At 34.5% G+C, this 25,459-nt stretch overlaps 2 protein-coding genes across 2 annotated transcripts in view; both read left to right on the top strand.

Moving 5' to 3' along the window:
• Positions 1 to 25,459, top strand: part of LOC127869944 (low-density lipoprotein receptor-related protein 4-like) — a 171,796-nt gene that overhangs the window by 66,198 nt on the left and 80,139 nt on the right. The window lies entirely within an intron of this gene.
• Positions 10,953 to 25,459, top strand: part of LOC127868276 (uncharacterized) — a 53,829-nt gene continuing 39,322 nt past the window's right edge. Inside the window, exons 1-4 of the mRNA XM_052409904.1 lie at positions 10,953 to 11,100; positions 15,074 to 15,405; positions 16,975 to 17,530; positions 25,083 to 25,170. Coding sequence (XP_052265864.1) covers positions 15,188 to 15,405; positions 16,975 to 17,530; positions 25,083 to 25,170 — 862 coding nt within the window. The 5' untranslated portion in view covers positions 10,953 to 11,100; positions 15,074 to 15,187. The remainder of the gene's footprint in view (positions 11,101 to 15,073; positions 15,406 to 16,974; positions 17,531 to 25,082; positions 25,171 to 25,459) is intronic.

Genomic DNA, 25,459 nt, shown 5'->3' with positions numbered 1-25,459 from the left:
TCATATGCCACACAGGATGTTTCTTTATTTCGGCGGGATCATTTTTTTAGAAAGGTTTGTTCGTGTTGTAGTTGTTGCTCTTCGTTGTTATAGTTTTTATGGTAGTTGACAATAAATAGTTTTTATGGTAGTTGACAATAAATGAAAACATGTCCCTTTGTTATTCGATGAATTATTCGTTTTCCGGTTTCAGGGTTCAGTAAATGTTTACAAAGTGACTGCAGTAACTTTTTTTATAGCACACTGTTTATTAATATACTATGAAGTGTATTGAACATATAAAAACATATTGTTTGATGTTTGGTGATGTTGGTTGGTTACAATGCACTGTAACGCATAATCACTTATATATGCGGAATGTACACACCAATATCCACTAAACATATTTAGCATCACAAATTCATTAAAAGAAAATGTTTTGTTTTTACAAATATACAACTGTAAATGACGTCATGTACAGAACTCATCTGTGTAATATTTCAAAGGTACGGCTCAAATTTACACACAGGGTGCAGAATCAACGGGGTGTTTAGGGGCTTACACACGGGCTGGACAGAATGTAAACACACCGCTAAGAACTTTGTTTTTGCAAATATCTCAAGGTGTTGAAATACATTTGCAAATCGATACAAATATTGCTTAACCCATTTATGCCTAGCGTCTAGAAAAAGGGCCTTGGCAAACAGCGTATACCCTGATGAGACGCCGCATGATGCAAATATAAAATTGATTCTCTTTCAGACGGCTCTCCCGCTCTCACTATAGGCTTATCAGTTCTGGGTGTGGTCGCTGTCATTGTCATTGTTGTCGCCGGCGTGTATATCTACAACAAACGGTAAGGCACATTCAAAGCTAACATTATATCAGTCTTAAAGTTCTTACATTAACGCAAGGTACATGCTGCAAGTGGTCTGCTGTATTCCATGTTTAATTTTTAGTGTATACCTATTTAGTGTAGCTCGATTGCACCGAAAGCCTTAAGCTTATTCAGACACTCTCGAGTTCATTTCCAGGGTACAACAAGTACTTGGTATGTTTTTGAGGTAAAGGTATATCTGAAGAAAACTCCCACAGTGGGGATCGAACCCATCAGCTCCCGTAACTTCTCGTCAGTGGAGAACACCATATTCACTACGCCAGACTTGTTGTTTTTTATTTCATTGTGCCTTAAAAAGTTGAAATTCTGCTGCTCGGATGTTCCTTAAAAATTTAGGGATAAATAGTAATTGAATGTCAATATTATTTATATCATTATGAGTTATATTATTGTCTTTTTTATTTTAAATTGCGGTTGGCTAAGATAGAGTTTGGGATATCTCGATAAATTTATTTCCCCCAATGATTTGCATAGACTGTTCCAAGGCGGTCACCCCAGCTTTAATATTGATTTCCTTTCAAATGAAATATTGTATGCATTGTATCGTATTATTTAGGAAATTAGTGCAAGTGTGCGCGTGTTTCAGGTTTCGCGCGGACAACATCTCCCACGACAGTCTGGTGGAAGACACGAGTGGCGTGGACACTTTCTACAGGTTCACGTTTCCGGATAGAGGCACTAGGGAGGAGGCGAACTTTGATTCCGGCATCGAGAACCCGTCGTTTGACTGCAGCATCGAGGACGTGAGGGGCGGGGCCAACCTTGTCAGATACTCGCCCATGTAATGATCGATAGTGTCTCGTTCTGAGAAAGCTGGGCTTTATGCATAAATGCGTAGTGTCGTCCCAGTTTAGCCTATGCAGTCCGCACAAGCTTATCAGAAACGAAACTTTCCGCTTTTATGGATTTTGTGTTTAAAGGTACCGGTAGTCTCTTCAAAACGAAAATCCATTCTAAGAGGAAAGTGGCGTCCCTGATTAGCCTGTGCGGACTGCAAAGGCTAATCTGGGTCGACACTTTACGCGCATGAATTTAATACAGTATGTGTTTGGGGCGTGACTACTTTTGTCCGATACCCGTTAATCAAAGCATCCGCAGCATCTAGGACCTTGTGGGTTTTCTGTCTTTGTTATGGTAACACGGACGTCAAGAAGAATCTGACGAACATGATTATTTCCTAAAGTCTTACTTTTTTGCAATAGGTTTATTTAATCTATCTCCAAAAAGTTATCCAATTGAGCTTCTTTCAATATTGTAATTGTGTTGTAAACTTTCTTGAAGTTCGATTCCGTCGAAACAAAGTCTTACATACGCACTTTCAAGTCTGTGTCTTGTGAAGAAACCGTGCTTGGTGTCTCTTGCTCGACCTCTGACCGAGTTCTGGACCTTCTGGTCATGTCAGCCACATTACAACCCAGTTTTACCCATAACGTTCACTTATTTTTTTTTCTATTTTCATATTTGTACATTGAAATGCAATGTTACTTTCTGTGACAGACTAAAACGTTTTTGAGGAATTTAAAGTGTCCATTTATATAACAATATCAAGACAAAATAGAAAACAATAAGTAAGTTTAGTTATGAGCAAGTGACCCATGTTACGGAGATGAAAATTGCACAAAGTCAACCACTTAAACTCCAGCAAAACGATACTTGGCTTACATGTATTCTGAAGCGTTTGTCTTTAAGGAATTACAGTGAATATAGTTTTGAGGCATTCCGTGTGGAATGCAGTATTATAAAGCCGTTAATTGCTTGAAATATATTATTTCTTTATTGAATACAAACATTTATTATCAAATGCTTTTCATTATTAATAGTATTGTACATTTACATATTTTGTTGTATATCATAGTATAGTATTGCACAGTTATTCAATATCCAATTAATGCAAAGCCATTTTTTTCACTACATACTGTTATGTATGTTTCATTTTTGCAAATAGTCAAGCAAACAATTGTAACTAAAATGAGCCGCGCTCTGGGAAAACGGGTCTTAATGCACAGTATGTTTTGGGACATTGTCCGCACATGTACTAAGCACCGTTTTCCCAGAGCGCGAATCAATTGGGCCGTGTTCTGTGAAAAGGGGGTTAAATGAATGAGCGTAAAGTGTCATCCGCACAGGCTAATCAGGGACGACACTTTCCGCTTAAATGATATTTTAGTTTACAGAAAGTCTCTTCTTTGCATAAATCCAGTTGAGGCGGAAAGTTTCGTCCCTGATTAGCATGTGGTGACGCACATGCATTTTATCCTCTTTTCACAGAGCAAGGCTCAATTATAGATAGCTCCCTTAAAAATATACACCAGTGTGCAATTACCTTTCTAACCTATGTTTTAAAAAAAGCAAATAAACACTAGTGCAGCAAGGTTAAGAGCTCGAATATTTACCTATTGTATGTATTATATTTATAGCATTTGTATACCTTCTGTCTTATTGCAGTGTAAATAAATTAAACAAATTGACGTTTGAGTTTGCATGCATTAAAACCTTACAATTGATATGTGTATACATTTGTACATATTAGCATCTTCCATATAAATATAACATAAAACTTTAAACATATTATGCATTATAAAGTCACTTTTGTTTGAGCTGTTAGAAACCGAAAGCTTTTATATGATGTCTAACATACCATTAGTAGAAATCTAAAACTTAAACCTTAGTATATCTTATTCACTATACATCTCTACGTTACATAAGGCTCAGCATGTAGGTTTATCATTTGCTAGTATTACACGTTCAGTATTTTCAAGAAAATTAAGCAGCCTAAATACAACCAACATTATAACATTAACGTAAATATGGTGCAAGATGACCTTCAAAGCAAAACGGTCCGGATGTACATATTATTGTGGAACTTCCAACCCACGCACTCAGCGCAAGCGTATTCAGCTGTATTTATGTGTTCTTCCATGTATCATTCCATTTAGCCTTTTTGTTCGGTTTATTTAATCTCATTATAACTCTAACACTACAATAATAAATGAATAAATAATAGCCGTGTCATGCGAAAACGTGTCTTATGTCATATGCTGCAGAAACAGCTTCAGACAAGCCTCTATATCCACACAGTCTGGTCAGGAGCTACCCTGTCCGCTAATGAGACCAAGAAACATTGTGTGACTTTGGAGCCAGCAGGGTAGCTCATGATTGCATTGGCTGGTATAGAGCTACATTGGTAGCATATGGCATAAGGCCCATCTGTCGCGTTTGGCTATTAGATTTCAAACATTATCAACTTACTAGCTGTCCCATTGGGTATAACATGTTTGAAACTGCATAGGTCATTATTTCCGAAATAACCATAAAGGAAATAACAGGAATGATAGTTAATTCATACAAAACATGGAAGGACAATCCACCAATTGATTTAGCTTCAGGTTTATATGATAAAAAACAAAGCCAAAGTATTCATAATACATGAATTAAAAAAAAAGAGTGCCGATTAAATGAAGACTGATCCAAAGCTAGTCTTAATGTTTTAATTATTATATTTTCTGTGTATAATTTAGAGTTTATTAAAAGAATTCTTCAGCATAAAGAAAAATTCCTAGCGAGGGAGCGCACTTCATGTTGGCCCCTCTCATTTTAGTCACGTCATGAGCAGCTATAAGTAACTTTTCAACCAAAAGCTTCATTGGGGTACTCGGATTTGACCCCCAAAAAATAAACATAGATTTTGATCAGCACATTTAATAGTATTAAATTGATTATTCACTTATCTGTTTCGTAATGTATTGTTTATATTGTTTATTACTAGTAAATTAAATTTCCATAGATTTAATGGGCACGGTCATGTGAACGAATTCCACAACTTGTGTAGTTATTTTTTACTGAGTTGAAACGTGAAAACAAAAGGCGACATTCTATGTTATGTACTCATACTTTTGAGCTGGAACATGTGTTCCCATGGGCATTAAGATAAAAGGACAGCCAATGTCAGTCTCCACCTTAACAGAAGCTAAAGAAGACAAATCACTGACAGGTAGAAATCGTATTTTTCTACCAGTTCCAAAATTAAATGGTGAGTTTGTCTATAATAACATACTAGCGTTCGTAGTCATAAAAATCATTGAAAAGCATGATATACATGCAGTACAAAAATGCCATAACAAATCAGCATATCCAAAAGCATAACAACTACACAAAGTGCATGGAAAACATCCCATTAACTCTTTCAGTGCTGGAACCGAATTTTGAAGGCCTTTTCAAACAGTTTTGATCCAGATGAGACGCCACAAAATGTGGCGTCTCATATGGATCCAAACTGTTTGCTATTCTGATAGTATTCCTTGAAAAAATCGAAGAAAATGCTAATTTTAGAATATCAGCAGACGACATTTTATTTATAAACATAAATTTCCAGAATCTATTTAAAGAACCTCTGTGACGCATGCGCATAATACTACTAGGCCTCGCCCGTTATCATTGTCCGCTTCCCATACAGAAAGCAGTGTTGAATGAAACGTTGTGCAGCATAGATCTAGTTGGAAAAACCTGAATTATCTGAAAGTGGTCGAAAACAAGTTGGATGAAAACAAACATGGCGAATTTGTCTTGATAAAATAAGTCACGTGTGGAATTAAACATTACAAACAGGTTAGTTTATAAAATAATATTTATATACTGTGTTTTGCGTATCGAGTTCATTGTCATTAAAGTTAAATATGTCTATCACTTCGTTGATGTAAAAATTGTAAGCGGCGTTCTAAATAAGTCTGAAAGTGATATTATGGGCATCTAACATGGTTTATTTTTGGTGTATTCACTTCATATACACTTTTATTTGTTAAATTGTTAATGAGGCATCAAAAAACTTAAACAATATCCCGGAAAGAGAAAAATAATGCATTTGAATATCAAGCGTTCTTTCGTTTTGACAACTGAGAACTGAAATGATTCGATGTACGATGTGAATCTAAAATCAGTTATAGTGAAGATTAGTTCATTCGACACAAAGACACAATTTTGTTTTACGGATCATTTCGGCTTAGAGGAATGGGTGAGTCATGTAAAATATCGAATGTAATATATATATGTTTATAAACAACTGGTAGCAAGGTGAGTTGCTAATAATTAGTCAGTTACCCCATTTTAACCAACTCTTTTAACGTGTTAATTCTTTTCAGCTAAATTCAACAGTGAAAAATGCCCATTATATCACTATAAGCGGTCGATAAACCACAGGTGGAAGTAACGTATCCTGGATAGTATATGGGCCCAGGAGCCCAATATATTCAAATAAATATATAAAATAATGATTAATGAAAGAAAAATTGACAAAGAGCCATGATTCCAATATCATAGGGTAGTAATTTATTCATGGCTCTTTGTCAATCTTTCTCTCATTAAACATGATTTTATATATGTATTTGAATATGTTGGGCTCCTGGGCCCATAGATTGGATTATCCAGAGTACGTTACTTCACCTGTGTGGAAAACATTTCATATCAGGATATAGCTTTGCACAGCCACTTCAAGATCAATTTTTGTTATGTATTATGATTATATATTTGTTAATAAGAAACGATTCAAAATGTTTAGCGATTCAATTATGAGGAGAAATGTGTTTTGTTATGCCGGCGTAACATTTGAGTTATGCTGGCGTAACATATTTGAGTTTGGGTCTGTAATAAGAAATTATTGGACATGTTTTTTGTGAAATTTTGTTATGCCGGCATACCATTTTGAGTCAACAGGGAGTAATGGAAATTTGTGAGCCATTTTTGTTTTTTAAATTCATTATTTAATGAATTTTGTTACGCTTTGCATAGCATTTTATTGGCAATACAAGGGATTCGCTTATGAGTTGAAATGTTTGGAATTTTGTTGCTGGCATACCATTTTAATAGGGTCTGTAAATAAGGAATTATTTAGTTTGTTATGCCGGCGTAACGTTTGAGATAGGATCTTTGAAATGCGAGCGATTTGAGTTTGGAATTTTGTTACGCTGGCATAACATTTCAAGTTTTGGTCTGTATGAAATAAGAAATCATTTGAAATGCAAGTGATTCACTTTCAGGAGTGTTTGGTATTTTGTTACGCTGGCATAACATTTTAAGTTTGGGTCTGCAAATAAGATATCATTTGAAATGCAGCGATTCGCATTGTAGTTGAAATGTTATGACTTTTGTGATGCCGGCGTAACATTTGAGTTCGAGTGTATGGACCCCATTGGAATAAGCTTTCAGCTTAATGGCTCCTCATGAACCTACTGCAGTTAAAAAACGTCAGTATTGTTGAAAGTATGCATACAGTAATGTTCAGCGTTTTATTTGATGCTCTTAAATTGTGATTTCCTTGAAATCTGTGATATACTCAAATGTCTAATGTGTTTTGTCTGTATGTGCTATTGACCTTAAATGTAAATAAATAATGTATTATATGTGTGTATGTGCTATTGACCTGAAATGTAAATAAATAAATAAATATTGGGTCTGTAAATAAGAAATTATTGGAAAATGCATGAGAAATGTTTGAAATTTTGTTACGCCGGCCTACCATTTTATTATTTTATTATTTGTTAAAGATGTAAACGACGTTCTTCGAAAGGAGATTGATTTATACCATTTTTACGGGAAATAGTGTCAGTTTTCTTTTCGTCTACAAGAGTGAAAATGCCTAGGTCAATTAATTTTTCTGAAAGCGAAAGGCTCTGCCTGTTTAAAAAAATAATAAACCATTAAGATGACCTGTACGGTCAGCTAAACGGGTTCAAACGGCAATACGATGCCAGCTGAAACATGGAAATCTATACGGACAAATTTGCGAAGGTTATTAGCTGGTGTGTGTGCAAATTATTATTTTTTCAAGTAAATCATTTAATGGAATTTGTTAAACATGTGATATACATCTAGAGATGAAAATGCTGAAATGTCTCCGAAAAATATTAATTAATGCATTATTTAAAATAAAAACATATGGTAAATTCCTGCTCAGACATAGTTGTACTCAGAGCTCCAGATTAGATGCGTATCTGCGTATTTACGCATTGAAAAATAAAAAAAAACGCATTAATAATCAGCCAGGTACGTAACATTCCGCAATTCAAATCTTGGTACTTATTTTTAATCGATTATTTATATATAAAGTTTTTTAAAGAAAGTCTGTTCATATCATCATTTTAACTTCTTTCCTTTGCATTTATTTATATAAATAACCAATAATAATATTTCAAGATTAAACACGCCATGTAATATATCAGTTATCTGTGTAAATAGAAAATACCCCTCAATATTCATAAGTATCCTTTATGGCTGAAACAAAGGAGTAAAATACGCTTTAACAATAAGATCAGGGGGTAACATACCCTTTCGACTAAATCCTTATCTGGAGCTCTGGTTGTACTTTTTAAAGTGTTCTGCACTTTTGTAATAAGTAATTTATGCATTTGTAACCCATAACATGCTTTAAACTTGTAGAAGATAGATCCAGTTAAAACCAACTTAAATCAATTTAAATTATATGGTTGCTGAAAAAAGCCTGCATATTTGTCACCTCTCAGTTTTATTGTTGTTGTATTTAACTTTAGTTTAATAGTTTTCACTAAAAAAATATTCAAATTCAATTAAAAATATGAATTTATTTTACCATTTCTGTGGTGAATATTGTAGGTAAAAATAATAAAAAAAGAAAATGAATAACTCAATGCGAAGAACAATATTAACAATTATCTATACACGTACCTGTTTAAACCTGATTATTGACAGCTGTTTTTGACGGCATTACATTATAATTCCAGATGGAAACTTAACAGTTGACAAAGCATTAAATTCTTTAAAAAAATGTCAAATTTTGGTACGTTACAGATTTGTATTCACTCATGTTCATTGAAAATACTATATTTAAATCAAAGACTGCTCCACTCTAAAAAGTTTTGAATTCTTTGATCCCTCATTTACTAAATTTACAATGTACGGAAACCCAAAAATAGCCTCTACAATTTTGTTATGACAATATTTGATTGAAAGAGTCAGAAGTAATTAAGTCATGTGTGGTTTGCTAGTATGTAGCTTATGTTTCTTATGGATACATTTTAGTATATTTTGTGTTACATTTTAGTCATGTTCTAGGGAATGATTGGTTTTGTAATGCCATGCCTGTTTTACACATCCACATAGCTCAGTTTTTTCATCATTTTGAATAGGTAACTTACATATTTTACTTGATTTATTTTAGCAACTGGAATGTAGGGCATGAGAGTCACATGAAAATGTTAAGTTTAATTTCGTAAGGCTATTTAAATTCCATGATACAAAACTTTAAGAACCAAAACCAGCTCATGAGGCATTGAAGTCTTATTATTAATGTTTTTTTATACCCCCGGTAGGGTGGCATATAACAGTTGAACTGTCTGTCAGTCAATCAGTATGTCAGTATGTGTGTATGTCAGTCTGTCCGTCCGTCTGAAAAAAACTTAAACGTTGGCCATAACTTTTGCATTATTGAAGATAGAAACTTGATATTTGGCATGCATGTGCATCTCACGGAGCTGCACATTTTGAGTGGTGAAAGGAGAAGGTCAAGGTCATCCTTCAAGGTCAAATGTCAAATATATGGCGTCTGTCCGTCTAAAAACTTTAACATTTGCCATAACTTTTTCAATATAAGAAAGCAACTTGATATTTTGCATGCATGTGTATCTAATGAAGCCCCACATTTTGAGTGGTGGAAGTTCAAGGTCAAGGTCATCCTTCAAGGTCAGAGGTCAAAAAAATAATTAGAAAAATTTCAAAGCGGCGCTCTCATGAAGCTGCACATTGTGAGTGGTGGAAGTTCAAGGTCAAGGTCATCCTTCAAGGTCAAAGGTCATCCTTCAAGGACAAAGGTAAAAAAAAAATTTAAAATTCTCAAACCGGCGTTCTCATGAAGCTGCACATTTTGAGTGGTGGAAGTTCAAGGTCAAGGTCATCCTTCAAGGTCAAAGGTCAAAAAAACAAAACAATTTTTTTATATTTCAAAGCGGCGCAATAAGGGGCATTGTGTTTCTGACAAACACATCTCTTGTTTATATTTTCAACAACCACGCATGCCTGATACATGAAATAGCTGTATGTTTTGTCTTATACATATTTTTTAATAAATACAATTTGAACTGCTTAATCTATTTACTTGCAGTGAAATGTCAATCATGTAGACACAGCTTCACATAAACCCAAAACAAATGCTTATGGCGTCCAGAACCAGACATGACATTCTTCGGACATAAAACAAAAATTCGGATGAAGAGCTCTTGTCTCTAAAAAAGGAATATTCCATTGTTGAATTGTTTCCAGAAATCTTAATTTGTATTGACTGATATGACATGATGTGTATATTGTTATTCATGTTTTATTCATTGAATACACATGCTATTCCAACTGTTATAAAAAAAACACCATGTAAATATTATAATCATTAACATGTTTATAACATTACTAAAAAAGTGCACCAGTAAATAACAGTTTTAACATAAATTACAGTTTAAGGGTAACTAAAGACTTGATTATTTAACAGAGCATCATATCAAGGATGTCTTTCAGTACAAGCATTATAACATATAGCAAATGTATGTAATTTTTTATTTGCCAAGCTTCTAGTATAACAATAATATCCATGTTTATATACTCTACACTCTCTATTATTAGGTAAAAATACATTGTACATTTAAAACCCTACTTGTTTATGTCACTTTTAGGATTCTCATTACTGATCTCCATTACCTAAGACCCGATGGTCAGTTGGCAAAAAAATCACTTGAAAAAGTGTTAATAGGGAAAAGTACCTTCAGTATATGATCTTTTCATGCAGCTCGGATAAATATGAAGAATATTTAATTACACTTTCTTTCGCAAACTTATAACATGGTATTGGGTGTTTACTTGAACCAACGCATGAGGAAGCAAAAACTGATATTTGGGTGTGTAGTATAGCTCTACCTATTTGGAGAATATATAATATTACAGCAATATATCACTTTAAATATTTATAACTATCACTTGATGACATTTTCAACTTAACAGTTCGATCAGATGCTGCCTCTTATTGACTGCTGCTCCTGTACTGGTGTGTTGTTTGTAATTGCAGGATACATCAGGTCGCCAACTTCTACCTCTATCAGCAGACTGAATAATTCCAGGCACAGATTGTGCAGGCGCACGCCAACATTTGCTGTTTAACAGCACTTATTTGGCTTGAAAGGCAGGCATCCATCAGTGCAATGCAGACATCTTAAAAAGTATCAAGTCTTTCTTTAACATAACACTTAGAGTCGAAAAGATTGTCCGCCTTCTTAAAAAATCGTCAACAATTTTCTACATTTTAATTGACTAAATTGTGCTGTTTCCACCGAGGTTTATTTGATGTCAATATAAGTTATACTGTTTGTTCATTTATAATAATTGTCAATAGCCTATAAAAACCTATTATTTGTGTCTGTATTAGCCTTTTATACACAATGCCATTTAAATACACTGGAACAATTACTTTCATAAAAAGGGGACAAGCATAATGTATATTTAAGAGTTCAAATTAAATGCTCAGGTATTGCTGTGAATTGATCTATTTTGTAAATTAATGCAACACAGTCATCTCTAAGCCACTGCTATCAAACACCAAAGCATCATGTTTCGTACAAGGCAATTTTGACACAACATCAATGAACCATAAACAAGAGTTCATGTGTAACTTAAGCTCAATTTGTGATTGTTAGCTCGTACTACTGACATGTACCCCGGATACTCTTAAGTATGTTTAAACGTACCCGGTTGATATAAGACTGTACCCAAGTTGTATTTGCGCCAAAAATCCAATGTGGTAAAACGCGCTACAGATTACTGTAAAATAATATTGTTTATCGTAAACAAACTTCTCTATAAAAAAATGCATCAACATGCTTTTTGAGTATGAGCTTCAATTATATAAAGGCCATTTAACAGAAAATTGACATTTATAAACAATAAGTAATTTTAGAAAAATAACCGACAACGACCGATTTAGAGTTAAAATTCCTGGGTACGTTTTAGTATATATACCGTACCTGGGGTACATGTATGTATACTTAAGAGTACCCGGCGTACATGTAAGTAGTACCTGAGCCGACAATGACCAATTGAGCGTAACTTTAGACAATATTTCAAGATATTACTGATAGCTGTATTTTCTTTAAGCATTAAAGAACAGAAGCTTTATTACACAGTGCTCATGGTGTCAATTTGTGGTAGTTATGTTATTTGTGCATAAACATATCTGTATGTTTTGTCTAATACATATTTTTTTAATAAATACAATTTGAAATGTCAAATGCTATGTAAACAAAGGGGAAATACTCTATATGTTTTGGGGTTAAATTCTACGTATTTGACATTTGAAAATCAATGCAAATTAGCAATTATAATGCTGTAAAACAAAGGTTTCTTAATAAAAGTTCATTTTACTGTCAAAACTGACAGCAGATCCCAAACCAAAATCGCAAGCTTTTCTAACATGCTTGCGGCAATCTTGCCGCAAGCTTGCGGAGGAAGCTTGCGCAAGCTTTGAACTGGAACCTCGCGGCAAGCTTGGGCAAGCTTGCCCAAGCTTGCTGATAATTCTTGTTTTGCAAGCTTGCGCAAGCGTAGAATTGGAACCTCGCAGCTAGCTTGCACGAGCTTGCGCAAGCTTGCTGATGATGTTTTTTTGCAAGCTCGCGCAAGCTTGTTATAAATAACAATATAAATAATGACGGTGATACCAATTCAGTTATCAAAATGCCCAGTTCAAACTCTGTGCATTATATAAATAGGCTGCAAATGTTTTGAACCATATTTTATAGTTTAAATAACAACAATTCAAGAACAAACAACAAAATCATAATTTCCACAAATTATTAAAAAAATTGGTCCCTACAAAATCTGCTTTTTTTGTTCTATGTTCCTATACAAGCATCAACACAGTTTAAAATGTATAAGTTTAATAAAAATACAAGCAAACTGAAAAAAATACCATCACTGTTACTGAAAAAGTCATGCAGAAGCTCTTGTTGTATTAAACATATAGATACAATATTAAAAGAAAACACAATTATTTAGAAAATCAAATGAAAAGGTTTTGTTTGAGAAAACCACCAAAATGATGTCCATTCCAAGTTAAATGTCTTCAGAGCTCCAGATAAGGTTTTGTGAAATTCTTAACGTTACAACCAGATTTTCAAAAAGAATTCTTAACTCTGAACTTTTATTCTTAACGTTACTACTATTTAGTTTTGGAAAATAATTCTTCACTTTTCTTAATGACCTAAAAATAAATTATAATGGTTATTTTCATGCAAAAAATCAAAATAAACATACTAGCAACTTTATTTATAAGAGTCCAACAGTGTCTATTCAGTATTATACAATTTTATTTTTCAAATACCTTCAAATGCCCTAACTGTGCTTAGATTGCATGACTTCGATTATTTTTTTTACATATTTCACAATTAAAACGGGTCTCCCCTTCAATCTTTTCAACAATTAGCCACGGGAAATGTCCCTTGGCCACTCGTTCAAGGTTTTATGCCCCCCTTCGAAGAAGAGGGGGTATATTGCTTTGCTCATGTCGGTCTGTCTGTTTGTCTGTCTGTCTGTCGGTCGGTCTGTCCACCAGGTGGTTTCCGGATGATAACTCAAGAACGCTTGGGCCTAGGATCATGAAACTTCATAGGTACATTGATCATGACTCCCAGATGACCCCTATTGATTTTGAGGTCACTAGGTCAAAGGTCAAGGTCACAGGTGAAGGTCACAGTTACTGGAAATAGGCATTTTAAGGATTTAGCATGGTTCAAACAAGGGAAACCACCACCACCACCACCACCTGGGGTGGTATTCCAGAAACACCTTAAGTCATTTCTTAAATAATTTCACTTAAGTTCAAAATTACAATGTTTTGTATATCTTACTGGATAAGAAATCACATGTTTTTTTTTGGTATTCCTAACATAAAATTGACATAATTATGTTATTTTGATGCAATTCGTGATGCCAAAATATTTAATTAGGACATGAAACACTTAAGAAAATTTTAAAATTTAAGGATAAGAATAAAATTTAACTTAAGATACTTATGGAATAAGACCCCGGGACTCGAACCACTGACCCTTGGAGTAAGAGTTTACAGCTCAGACCACTTGGCCATCCGTCCTGACATGATGATGAATGCCAGAGATTTTGTTTGCTCAATTGGGAAAAGTACTGGTACCAGTTGAATTGGGAAAATTGTGCATGAAAAACCCTGAAATTGGGAAAATTCACGTCATGAAGTCTTCATATTGGGAAATTGGTGTACATTTATTTGATTTTATGATCCCAAATTGATAACTAAATGTTGTCAAGTTGTCAATATTATATTTTCTTAGGTTCAAGCCATTTTAGAGCAAGTTAAATGCTCAGTATTAGTAACATATCTACAACAATTTTGCAAATCTGAGAGAATATTTCTAAATTTTGTCAATTTATCAAAACGTGAACAGGTGCCTTTAAAGGGTTCAATTAAGAAAAATCTGTCAGCAAACAGACATTTCTTTAGCAAAATTTGCAGATTTAAAACAGTTGTCTTATTTGGTGAATGGCTGAGCAAGTCCTGCGTTTAGGTATCATGATTTAAATAAATTTTTTCGTAGAAAAACAGAAAACTGTTATGGGTCTTGATTCAAATGCTGCAAGTCACTCTTTTCACATGAGGTTGTTTGACCCTTTTTCACGCAGAAAACCACATTCAAAAATGGCTACCCACTATATGCAACCAGCATAAGACCAGAACCAGTTTAGATTAAATGCTGATTGCTGCTTATGATTATCTTACTGTTGGAAATAAAGCTTTTGAAACTTTAATCTATTAAGAAATATCTTAATTCAATCAGATTTTTTAACGGACTTCACACGCGTCAAAATACATATATGAGCAGGATAGGGTTAACCCTTTCCCACACAGATGCAAAGTGAAAACAGCTATGTGCAAACAGCATAAAGCCTGAACAGCCTGCAAATAACTCGTAGTCTGTTCAGGTTTTATGCTGTTTGCTGCTAATCAGTATCTAAGGTTTGGAAATGAAGCCTTTAAAACTTGAATCTAATAAGAAAGGTCTTTAATTAAAATTTAATTGTCTAAGGGACTACAAATACGTCAAAATACGTATCTAAGTGGTAAAGGGTTAAACAAGAGTAAGGCCAAATAACCTTGGTTCATTTCAGAGCTTCAGTCAAGCTGTCTCCACGACGTCAGATGAGGAGGACTCCATTGTTGGCAACACCTCCACCATTGAGTCGCCTAGCAACAAGAATAATCAAACAAAGACCAGCCAATCCATGGAGACTGGGAGTGACCTTGAAAGTGTTCCCATATCAGCCGAATCCATGGCCGAGATCTTGATGGCCTCTGTTGTTTCTTCGACGTCAAGCATTGTTAAAACGGACGCTCAAGCTCGACCAATTCCGTCTAAAATTCGTAAACAGGAAGTGAAGGTTTCTTCAGCCGTTTCCAGTAGTGTCCCAGTATCTGTTGTGTCTAACTCTGGGATATCACAGTGAGTAGACTTGTGTATAATTATACCCAAGGAGGGTGCGGTATAGAAGAATTTCTCTGTATATGTCGGTCAGTTAGGTTGTCTGCATAAGTTTGTGAAACCAAGTACTTTTTTCAAGCCTGTAAATTAAAACGTAAAAAATGTCATATTATATGAAGGGAAGATGTGTGAGCCACTTTTTTTTGCTCTTTGCGTCTACTGATGCTTAGAGGCATTTACCTTTTGGTTGGTCTCTCTGTTCATTCCTCTTTCTGTCCTAATGAAATTATTTTAAATGACATAATTCACCTAACATTAAAAATGCTTCCTCCATACCCCTTATACTTGGATAATCGATTATGCCTTTGAACTTTATCATGACACCCACATCCTGACCTATTTTGATCTTGACCTTGACCTACTTTTGGATGAGAAAATATTTCAGACGGTCCTAATTAGTGGTTAACCCTTAACGACTCTTTTAATCTAAAATACAGTACTGCTTGTTACAAAACCTATCAATATGACCACGTCACCTTAACCTCATTTCAACCTTGACATTGACTTTCTTGTTTTAGGAATTTAGAAGGTCTTAATAAAGGTTTACTCAAAATGACATTTTTTTAAAAACGCTTTCCAACTCAGAAGCAAAGTGATAATGGCTGTGTGCAAACAGCATAAAACCAGAACAGCCTGCGAGTAACTCGCAGTCTGTTCAGGTTTTATTCTGTTTGCTGCTAATCAGGAACTAAGGGTTGCAAATGAAGCTTTAAAAACTTGAATCTAAGAAGATAGGTCTTTACTTAAATTGAACTTTGTAAGGTACTACAAATGTGTCAAAATACTTATCTGCGTGGGAAAGGGTTAAAATTAATACATCTTGCTACAAATCTTTGATACTTGAATGGTAGTTATTGGATGCTATCTGTGACCATTTTCAACACACCAACATCACATTGACCTCATTTCGACCTATGCATTCACCTACTTATTGCTTACGCTGATTGAGGTCAAAGTTCTTGGTTAATCCAAATTGACCTTTGCACAATATAATATAAATTACTTAAAAATATATACATTTAATACTTTCATTCAATATTATGTAAACTAACATTTAATGACTTCCTTTTGTCTTTGAAATGGACCTACCATTGAGACTTAAAATTATTCAAATGGACTAATGAATCAATACTGATGTGGGCTCCTTCTCGGGCATCTGCGGTCAATGAACACAGGATCTTGTTTCAGTGAACCACTATTTCCTGAATCCTTCTTCTTTGAACTTATCAGAAAGAGCTCTGCTAGAGTATAACTCACATTTATTACAAGTCTCTGGATTCATTTGCAAAAATAGTAAACAGATAATGTAAGAATGCATTCAAACTCCAAATTATTGTTGTTTTGGCAGTTAAACAACAATATGCAAGTATGTTGGCTCTCATCTAAATAATTTGAACTTACTTTTCTAAGGAAATCTGTCATTTTGATGTCCACTCCATTTATAAATATACACAAAGCCGCTTAATTTAAAAATATTTTCAGAAATTATAGTACCCATGTAGCTATAATTAGCATGTTCCTGTATTCCAGACTGGCCACTCAGCCTGCGCAGGCAGTTCAGTCCAGCCCCCAGATGATAGTAGTCCTCATGCAGCTCCCTAATGGCCAGACTATTCCCGTGCAGATACCCGTGTCCAACATTGCCTCTTCCCAACCACTGCAGAACCTCACCGCCCAGTCGCAGAATACGCCAATGATTCTGCACCAGTTCAATCCAGTGATGGCTGCTACAGCATCTAACATCAGTCCACAGATTGTAACCAATGGAAACACACAAGCTGCAAAATTTCCAATTTTACCGAATGCCGGTATGTCATCAACGTCCAACGGTGGCAGTGTGTTCATCACTTTACCAACCACTCCCACTGTTGCAGCTAGCCCCGTAGGCTTTAGTCTGCAACATTGTCACACTGGGGGGCAGATCTTACCAAATCTGGGATCCCAGCATCAAGTTATGGTCCTCCCCACCAGCTCGGTGGTTTCGTCCATGCAGAACATGGCCCCTGTGGCGCCTGTCAGCTCTACCTATCAGACTGCGGGGTTCTCTGGGACAACATTCTCAGGCAGCCAGTCATACACTAAAGAGGTAGGTAACAGATTTCGTATTTACTTATGCACAAAATTAACCATGCCATGAGTTTAAATTTCTGACAATATTAAAAAATAAAACCTATTATCTCGGCTGGGGAGGGCATATAGTGATCGCACTGTCCGTCTGTCCGTCCGTCTGTCTGTCCGTCACACTTTGCGTTTAGGTTTCGAAAAATGCTCATAACTTCTATGTCCCTTGAGATATAAGCTTCATATTTGATATGCATGTGTATAGGGACATCGCCTTTCCATACACACACAAATTTTGACCTCTGTGACCTTGACATTGAACTTAGGGTCCGCGTTTAGGTTTCGAAATCTGCGTTTAGGTCTCAAAAAAAGCTCATAACTTCTTTCAAGCGTTCATAGGGGGCATAAGTCATCCTATGGTGACAGCTCTTGTTTTGTTTAAGTTTGGACCCGTCGTGTCGCGTTTTTTTAGCTTGTCCGACTGTGTCGGCAACTGAACATACAATATCGTGTAAGATATTTTCTATAATGTCTTTCTTAACATTCAATTTCGGCTCACTTTACGTACAATATGTTAAAAGCGTGTTTTTGCAGGAATTGTTTTTTGATAGATAGACTGTACACGCCGCTTTTATTGGAAAAAATGCGCTTTGTTAAACAAACCCGATAACCATTTTATATAGGCACCGAAAAGATCTTTAATACGCGAAAAGAACTCAATAAAAATTGATACAAACCGATGTAAAAATAATATTCGTAACTTGATTTGTAATTCTTAATGGTACGACAAGATTTTAAAATAAATACGTAAAGGACTTGAAAATAATTTGTAATTACGAAAAATACCACCCTTATCTGGAGCTCTGGTCTTATTCCAAATGCTCATAATACAGTGTTAAACATATGTAAATACACAATCAATGCTCAGTGTAAGATTTATAAAATTCTAATGAAAACACTTTCAAGTTATAACTTGTTAAGGATTTAAACTGTTCACAGTATTGTTTTATATATTAATGTTTCCACCCTTGATTTTATAAATTGGATTGTGTTTGATTCATTTTCCATGTTTGATAACTTCTTTTGTTTAAGAAGAATACAAAACATAACCAAGAAGCATTTTTGCGCTGAAACTTTATTACCAAACAACCTAATTTTAAAGGTGGAAAAAGGTTCTAACTTGAGTTGGAACAGTGTTGCATCAAACCAAAATTCCCCATTCCTACAATTTATAGTGGGCAAACTGTTCTAACTCAAATACTGTTCAATATCTCTTGTATAACTTGTAATATTATTTCATTCATATTTATTTATATATTGAAATGATATTTTGTAGTGATATAACCCAAAATATGTGTAAGATTTCAAAGAGTTTACACAAAAGCAAGTCTTTTCTTATTCCTGAAAAGTTTTGTGAAATTGAGCTAGTACAGTGTTGCGCTGAACACTCGATATATTGTTGAACTTTTGAACAAATCAAACTTTTTACTAAATTCACAGGTAACTAAAGAGTTATTTGGAGTTGCAATAGTTTTGCAAACACAGGATTTATCTTATATCATTCATTAGTTTATGCAAAACTATGGTAAGTTTATTTAAAATAGCTTTGCACTAAAGCAATTTTTAGTAAAATGTGTATAATTGTGCAAAAGTATGGTAAGTCAAAATTGTCAAGAAAACCAAAAATTAAACAAAATAATTCTTTATTTTGAGGTATATATTTTTATAATTACTAATAACATTAATGGTTTTAAAGTAGGAATGAAGAACTCAATAAGATAATGAATTTGATCAGTTATTATCTCGACTATTAAATATGAAATATATATAGTGGAGCTATCGTACTCACCCCGGTGTCAGCGTTCCCGATCCCGTTAGCGTTTTAGCGTGCAAATATTAAAGTTTGCTTACTACCCCAAATATTTCCTATGTCCTTTGACATATTGCTTTTATATTTTGCATACTTCGTATCCAACATGACCCCAATCTATATAAACAAGAGCAGACAACTGTATCAAGCATTTTGACAGAATTATTGCCCCTTTTATACTTAGAATATGCATATTATTGATAAATCTATGTTAAAGTTTGCGTACCACCTCAAATATTTTCTATGTCCTTTGACATATTGCTTTCATATTTTGCAAACTTCTTTACCAACATGATCCCAATCTATAAACAAGAGCAGACAACTGTGTCAAGCATTTTGACAGAATTATGGCCCATTTTATGCTTACATAATTGAACATTTTGCTTAAATTGCCATAACTTCTTTATTTATGATCACATTTGATTCATACTTTGACAAAACAACACCTGACATACCACAATGCACTCCACCTTAACCATCCCCCATGCCCTACCCCAAAATTCCCCCCCCCCCCCCCCCAACAAAAATAAATTGTTTTTTCCTTATTTTTGAAAGATCATCTATTAAATGACCACACACCCACATTATACCGTCCACCCTGTCTCCATGATGGCTTACGTTATACTGTCAAGCACTCGAATAGTCGAGCGCGCTGTCCACTGACAGCTCTTGTTTCAGTCTCCTGTAAAGTTTTGAAAATATGAGTATAACTAGTTTTGCACCAACATGTGACTTAAAATTGTCATAAATTAAATTGTATGTATGATCAAATTATCAATTTGAATAACATAACTTCTTGTTCGAATTGGAAATGCAATATTGATATTATGTGAATTAATTTCGCTGTGTTACAAGGACAACACAATTTAACTATAATTGAATTTGTAATTTATTGTAGCTATTAATTACTTTATGTAATTTCTCACTGAGGAAAACTTAAGGAAAGAAAATGGCAAATTTTAATCTTGAATTAAAATGTTTTATTTTTGATGAAAGTTTATTCTCGTTCAAAGTTGTTGCTATTCCATTTCTAAACATAGATTTCTGAGCGAAGTTACTTTTCACCTTTTTTTGATTGGTTGAATTGTAAACTCGAGCATTGAAAGTTTTGAAAATTAGTTCATACTTGCTTTTGTAAGCGTTGAACACACAGCGTTGCACAACTTGAATTTTCCAGTCCCACCCTCCCAAATAAAAGTAGTTTTGTGAAAATCATTACATATAATAGCCTTAATAGGTCATTGTGAGATTAGAGAATTGATATTTTGTTATTTCTTATTTATGAATTTGCTGTGTGTCTTTCTTCTTATAGTGCTTTGCATTTACAAAATTGTCTGTTTCTACACATATTTAATACTTGTTTTCAGCTTGAATTGTTATTACAGGGCTTTTGTTCCTTCTTAGAGAATGGCTGTGAATGGCCATTTCACAATTCTAGGAAGGCCACTATACTTTACAAGAACGGCCATTTTAAACTGTGAAAATTGGACCTTTTGGGCTTAAAACTGTCAAAAACTGCCATTTCACAATTCAAAATTAAAATTTGATTTAATATTTATGCCACCCTTCGAAGAAGATGTTGCATATTGTTTTTCACATGTTGGTAGGTCCAACGGTTTGTCAGTCCACAAAATGGTTTCAGGATGATAACTCAAGAACGCTTAGGCCTGGGATCAGGAAAGTTCATAGGTACATTAATCATGACTGGCAGATGACCCCTATTGATTTTCAGGCACTAGGTCAAAAGTAAAGGTCACAGTGACTTGAAACAGTAAAATGGTTTCCGGATGATAACTCAAGAACGCTTAAGCCTGGGATGAGGAAAGTTCATGGGGACATTGGTCATGACCGACAGATGACCCCTATAATAGGGGTGTGATTTTTCTGCGGATCCGCGGATTTCCCCGGATCGGGTTGTCCGGGGTCATTTCCGCGAATCATGTAAATTTGGAAAAAATTGTTCGACCAATTCCAAGTGGGTATTTCAAAAGCGGCCCGAAAAATCCGCGGCCGGCGAAAACTATCCTCATATTTCACAGGAAATTTCTGCTTAAGCTTTTTGAAACAAGTGATGTCATTGGCTGTTGTTTCCAATCTTCCAATTAAAATAGGTCTTTTAAAACATTTTTCATATTTCTTTGCTGATTTGTTTACAAATGGCGCATTTGTGAAGCGAAAATGAACATTATTGAACGATTTCTTTGCTGATTTTTTTACAAATGGCGCATTTGTGAAGCGAAAATGAACATTATTGAACGAACGAACGAATCTCACACATTATCTTGGAGATTGAAAAATTATTGAATAACAATTTTTTAATGGGAAAGGGAAGAAACAACAGTGGATATAAATCTGCAATTCCACTGTCTGAATGGGTACGGAAGATCGACTGTCTTGGTAAAGCTAAACTTAAGTTATATTCCATTTGAAAAAATCGCGAACTACAGATCCTGTGGTATATTGTCGTTAGTTGAACACTTTCAAATTGTTGGCTTTATTTCGAATTGAAAGACATTGAGCTAAAACGAAAGATTGCCGTCATTGTTCACAGGGATCGGAACACTCATTGATTTTGATTACAATTAATACTGGTGACTTTGCATAAGTTTAATGTGATTTAATAAAGGTTTTCATAAATAAATCTTGTTAGTAATAAGTTGAAGATGGTGTTTATTTAATGTCTGTTTTAAGGTTTGTCATTGCGTTATCCGCGCGATTCCCGTAGTCAAAATCAGTATACAGAATTTTCCTCCCCTCAGACTTAACCTCAATCACACCCCTGCTATTGATTTTCCGGATTCTAGGTCAAAGGTCATGGTCAAAGTGACTTGAAACAGTAAAATGGTTTGCGGATGATAACTCACGAATGCTTAGGACTAGGATCAGGAAAGTTCATAGGGACAATGGTCCTGACTGGCAGATGACCCCTTTTTATTTTCAGATCACTAGGTCAAAGGTCAAGGTCACAGTTACTCAAAACAGTAAAATGGTTACCGGATGATTACTCAACAACGCTTAAGCCTTGGATCAGGAAAGTTCATAGGGACATTGGTCATGACTGACAGATGACCCCTATACATATTCTTAACGTATTCACACAATGGCTGCCACTACAACTGACAGCCAATTTGGGGGACATGCGTGTTTTACAAACAGCCCTTGTTTACATAAGCAAGACAAGATATTGACAGGGATTAGGTTTTTCAATGGTTTTAGATAGAGTTTAACTGAGTCAGACTATTGTTGATCTAAATTTAAGTGGTTATTTGTTGAAAGAAAGAGTCAAAACAATGAAACTATGATTTTTATGCATTATTTAACGACATTTTACTATAATGCAAATATTAAGCATGCTTTTACAATAGTTGTTCTTAAAAAAACTGAATTTCACAATTTTTACAAGTTTGCGACTCTTTTTTTCACAATTTTCAAAAGTTTGAGACTCATTTTTTCAAAATTTTGTAAAGTTCGCGACTCATTTTTTCACAAAAGGGGGCCTGGGCCTTTTCACAAAATAAGGACATTTGTTCACAAAAGGGGGCCAGGGCCTCTTCACAAAATAAGGAAAAAAGCCGTGTATTAACTAACATATTGTGTTATACGTTTAATGCATGGAAGGCTTGTATTATGCTTTGAATGCTTTTGCATGAATATTCTACGAATTATTACATTTGACCTATAGTTGTCATAAATGAAATTGTATTTACAATGTATGATCAAATTATCTATAGAGCTGCAATAATTCACCAACAGCTGGATTCGATTCGATTTCGATTTCAGACAGTCCGATACCGATTGTTATGATTTCATTCATCTTGCAACCTTGTTTTATCATATATTCACTCTTCTGCCTCAAAATAAACATTTCTGTTCAAATGTGTTGCATACCTAGATATCTTGGGCATTTGTGTGTTTCTTAGATATAGTTTGGTTGGTTCAACAGTAATTTAAAAACTGTTGAAAGTGGATTAAATTAACATTTGTAAGAAATATTTTGCAAGAAAATGCCAATTTTCTGACAAACTATGTCAATATATCAATAAAACACACAAAAAAGAATAGCAAATTAGGAACTCAATATTAATATCAATAAACTTCTGACTAGAAGATTGTGTTGACTACACAATAATATAATAAATAAATACATAATAATAAGGCTGGCGACTTGAGTAATGCACTGGTGCTACCTCCTGCTAAAACAACGTTATGTTTGCATTTGACATGTTACATTATAGTGGTTGAGCCGGACTTAAGGTACGCCATGTCCGTGTAGCACAGTTTACATGTAGCTTGATCGGGAGGGCTACCATCCAGAAACCCAAAAAACTGCCACACTTTTTATTTTAGCTTCTTAAGCATCTGATAATTTCAATTTTTCGGCCACAACTTTTTCAGCCATTTTGACGCTTTTTCCGAAAGTAGACCGTAACGCGCTTATTGATTGGATGACTACAGTAATGAGTAAGCTATCGCGCGCGTCTTTATTACAGGTAAAGATAAAACCTATACCTTCCCGTATCAAATAGTCAGAATACAGCACACTAAATATGTATCTTTGTCTATACGTTGAAGAATCGAATTTGGCAGGGTTGGTATTGTAATCGAATCGACGCATTTAAAACCGATTTTCAATGCAGCGGATCAAATCGTTGCAGCTCTAATTATCTATTTGATTTACTTTTATAATTTACTTCTTGTTTGAATTGAAAATTCATAACGATTTTAGGTGAATTAATTTTGCTGTGTTACAAGGACAATAAAATTTAACTATTTTTGAATTTGTTATTTATTGTAGATATTACTTAATATAATTTCTCACTGAGGAAAATTTAAGGAAAGAAATAGATTCAAATTGAAATAGATTTAAAGATAGTTGGTTAATGCCATTTTGAGTGGCTGTTAAAAACAAGTAAGATCATATCAGAGTTTTTTATGCCCCGAAGGAGGGCATTTAGTGATCGCACTGTTCGTCTGTCTGTCTTTCTGTCACACTTTTGCGTTTAGGTTTTTAAAAAATGCTTGTCCCTTTATGATATCTTCATATTTGGTATGCATGTGTATATGGACAAGGCCTTTCCATAAGCACAAAAATTTTGTCCCCTTTGACCATGACCTTGAACATAGGGTCCGCGTTTAGGTTTTGCGTTAAAGTAACGAAAAATGCTCATAACTTCTATGTATGGACAACTGGCCTTTCCATACGCACACAAATTTGGACCACTTTGACCTTAAACTTAGGGTCCGCGTTTAGGTTTTGAAAAAAGCGTTCGGGGACATATGTCTTCCGATGGAGACAGCTCTTGTTCACTCATATTTTGCTGAATGGGTACCTAAAATATTTGAAAACAGGAAATAAAAGATGCTCTGTTACAACTTATGGAATGAGATGAATATGTGTATTTATTGTTCCAAAACATAAGACTGTACATGTATATGGCACTTTAATTAAACAAAAACTGGAATAATTATTAATGTATTATCATAGTGACCTAATTTCAGTGATATTTGCTTACATTAAGAACGAGATTCACTTGATGACATCACATTTATGCACTCTGTATTTTGTTTTACATACATTTTTGCCATAGAAAATAGATTCAAATACAACAATAAATGAGTAAAAACATGCTTCGTCACTCCATTAAAAAGTCTTATTCAATTGGGTAAATAAAATTCATGTATAGATTTTGTGTGCTTGTTTTTTGAGGTTACTGTTGGCGCAACTTTCCGGCTGGACAACACAAAGGAAGAAAATAAGACCTGTTCTGCATTCTTAAACAAGATGTCCTCCTTTGGTAAAATATATTTTGTGTTTTGCATTTATTTCAAAATGCTAGTTTTATTGCTATGTGTGTATAATATTCACAGTGTATAAACCAATTGTATCATAATCGGATGTTGCGATGTGATTGTCATGGCGAAATGAATATTTGGCATACGTGCGTTGCTAGAAAGTTAAACTATTTTCCTTTCTTGTCATTATGATGGTCTTCAAACTTTGAGATGTGATTGTCATGGCGAAATGAATATTTGGCATACGTGCGTTGCTGGAGAGTAAACTATTTTCTTTTTTTGTCATTATGA

This window comes from Dreissena polymorpha, chromosome 2 (genome assembly GCF_020536995.1).
Source record: "Dreissena polymorpha isolate Duluth1 chromosome 2, UMN_Dpol_1.0, whole genome shotgun sequence".
Lineage (NCBI taxonomy): Eukaryota > Metazoa > Mollusca > Bivalvia > Myida > Dreissenidae > Dreissena > Dreissena polymorpha.
Note: the sequence above shows the minus strand (reverse complement) of the source record. Positions and strands in the feature narration are given on the sequence as shown.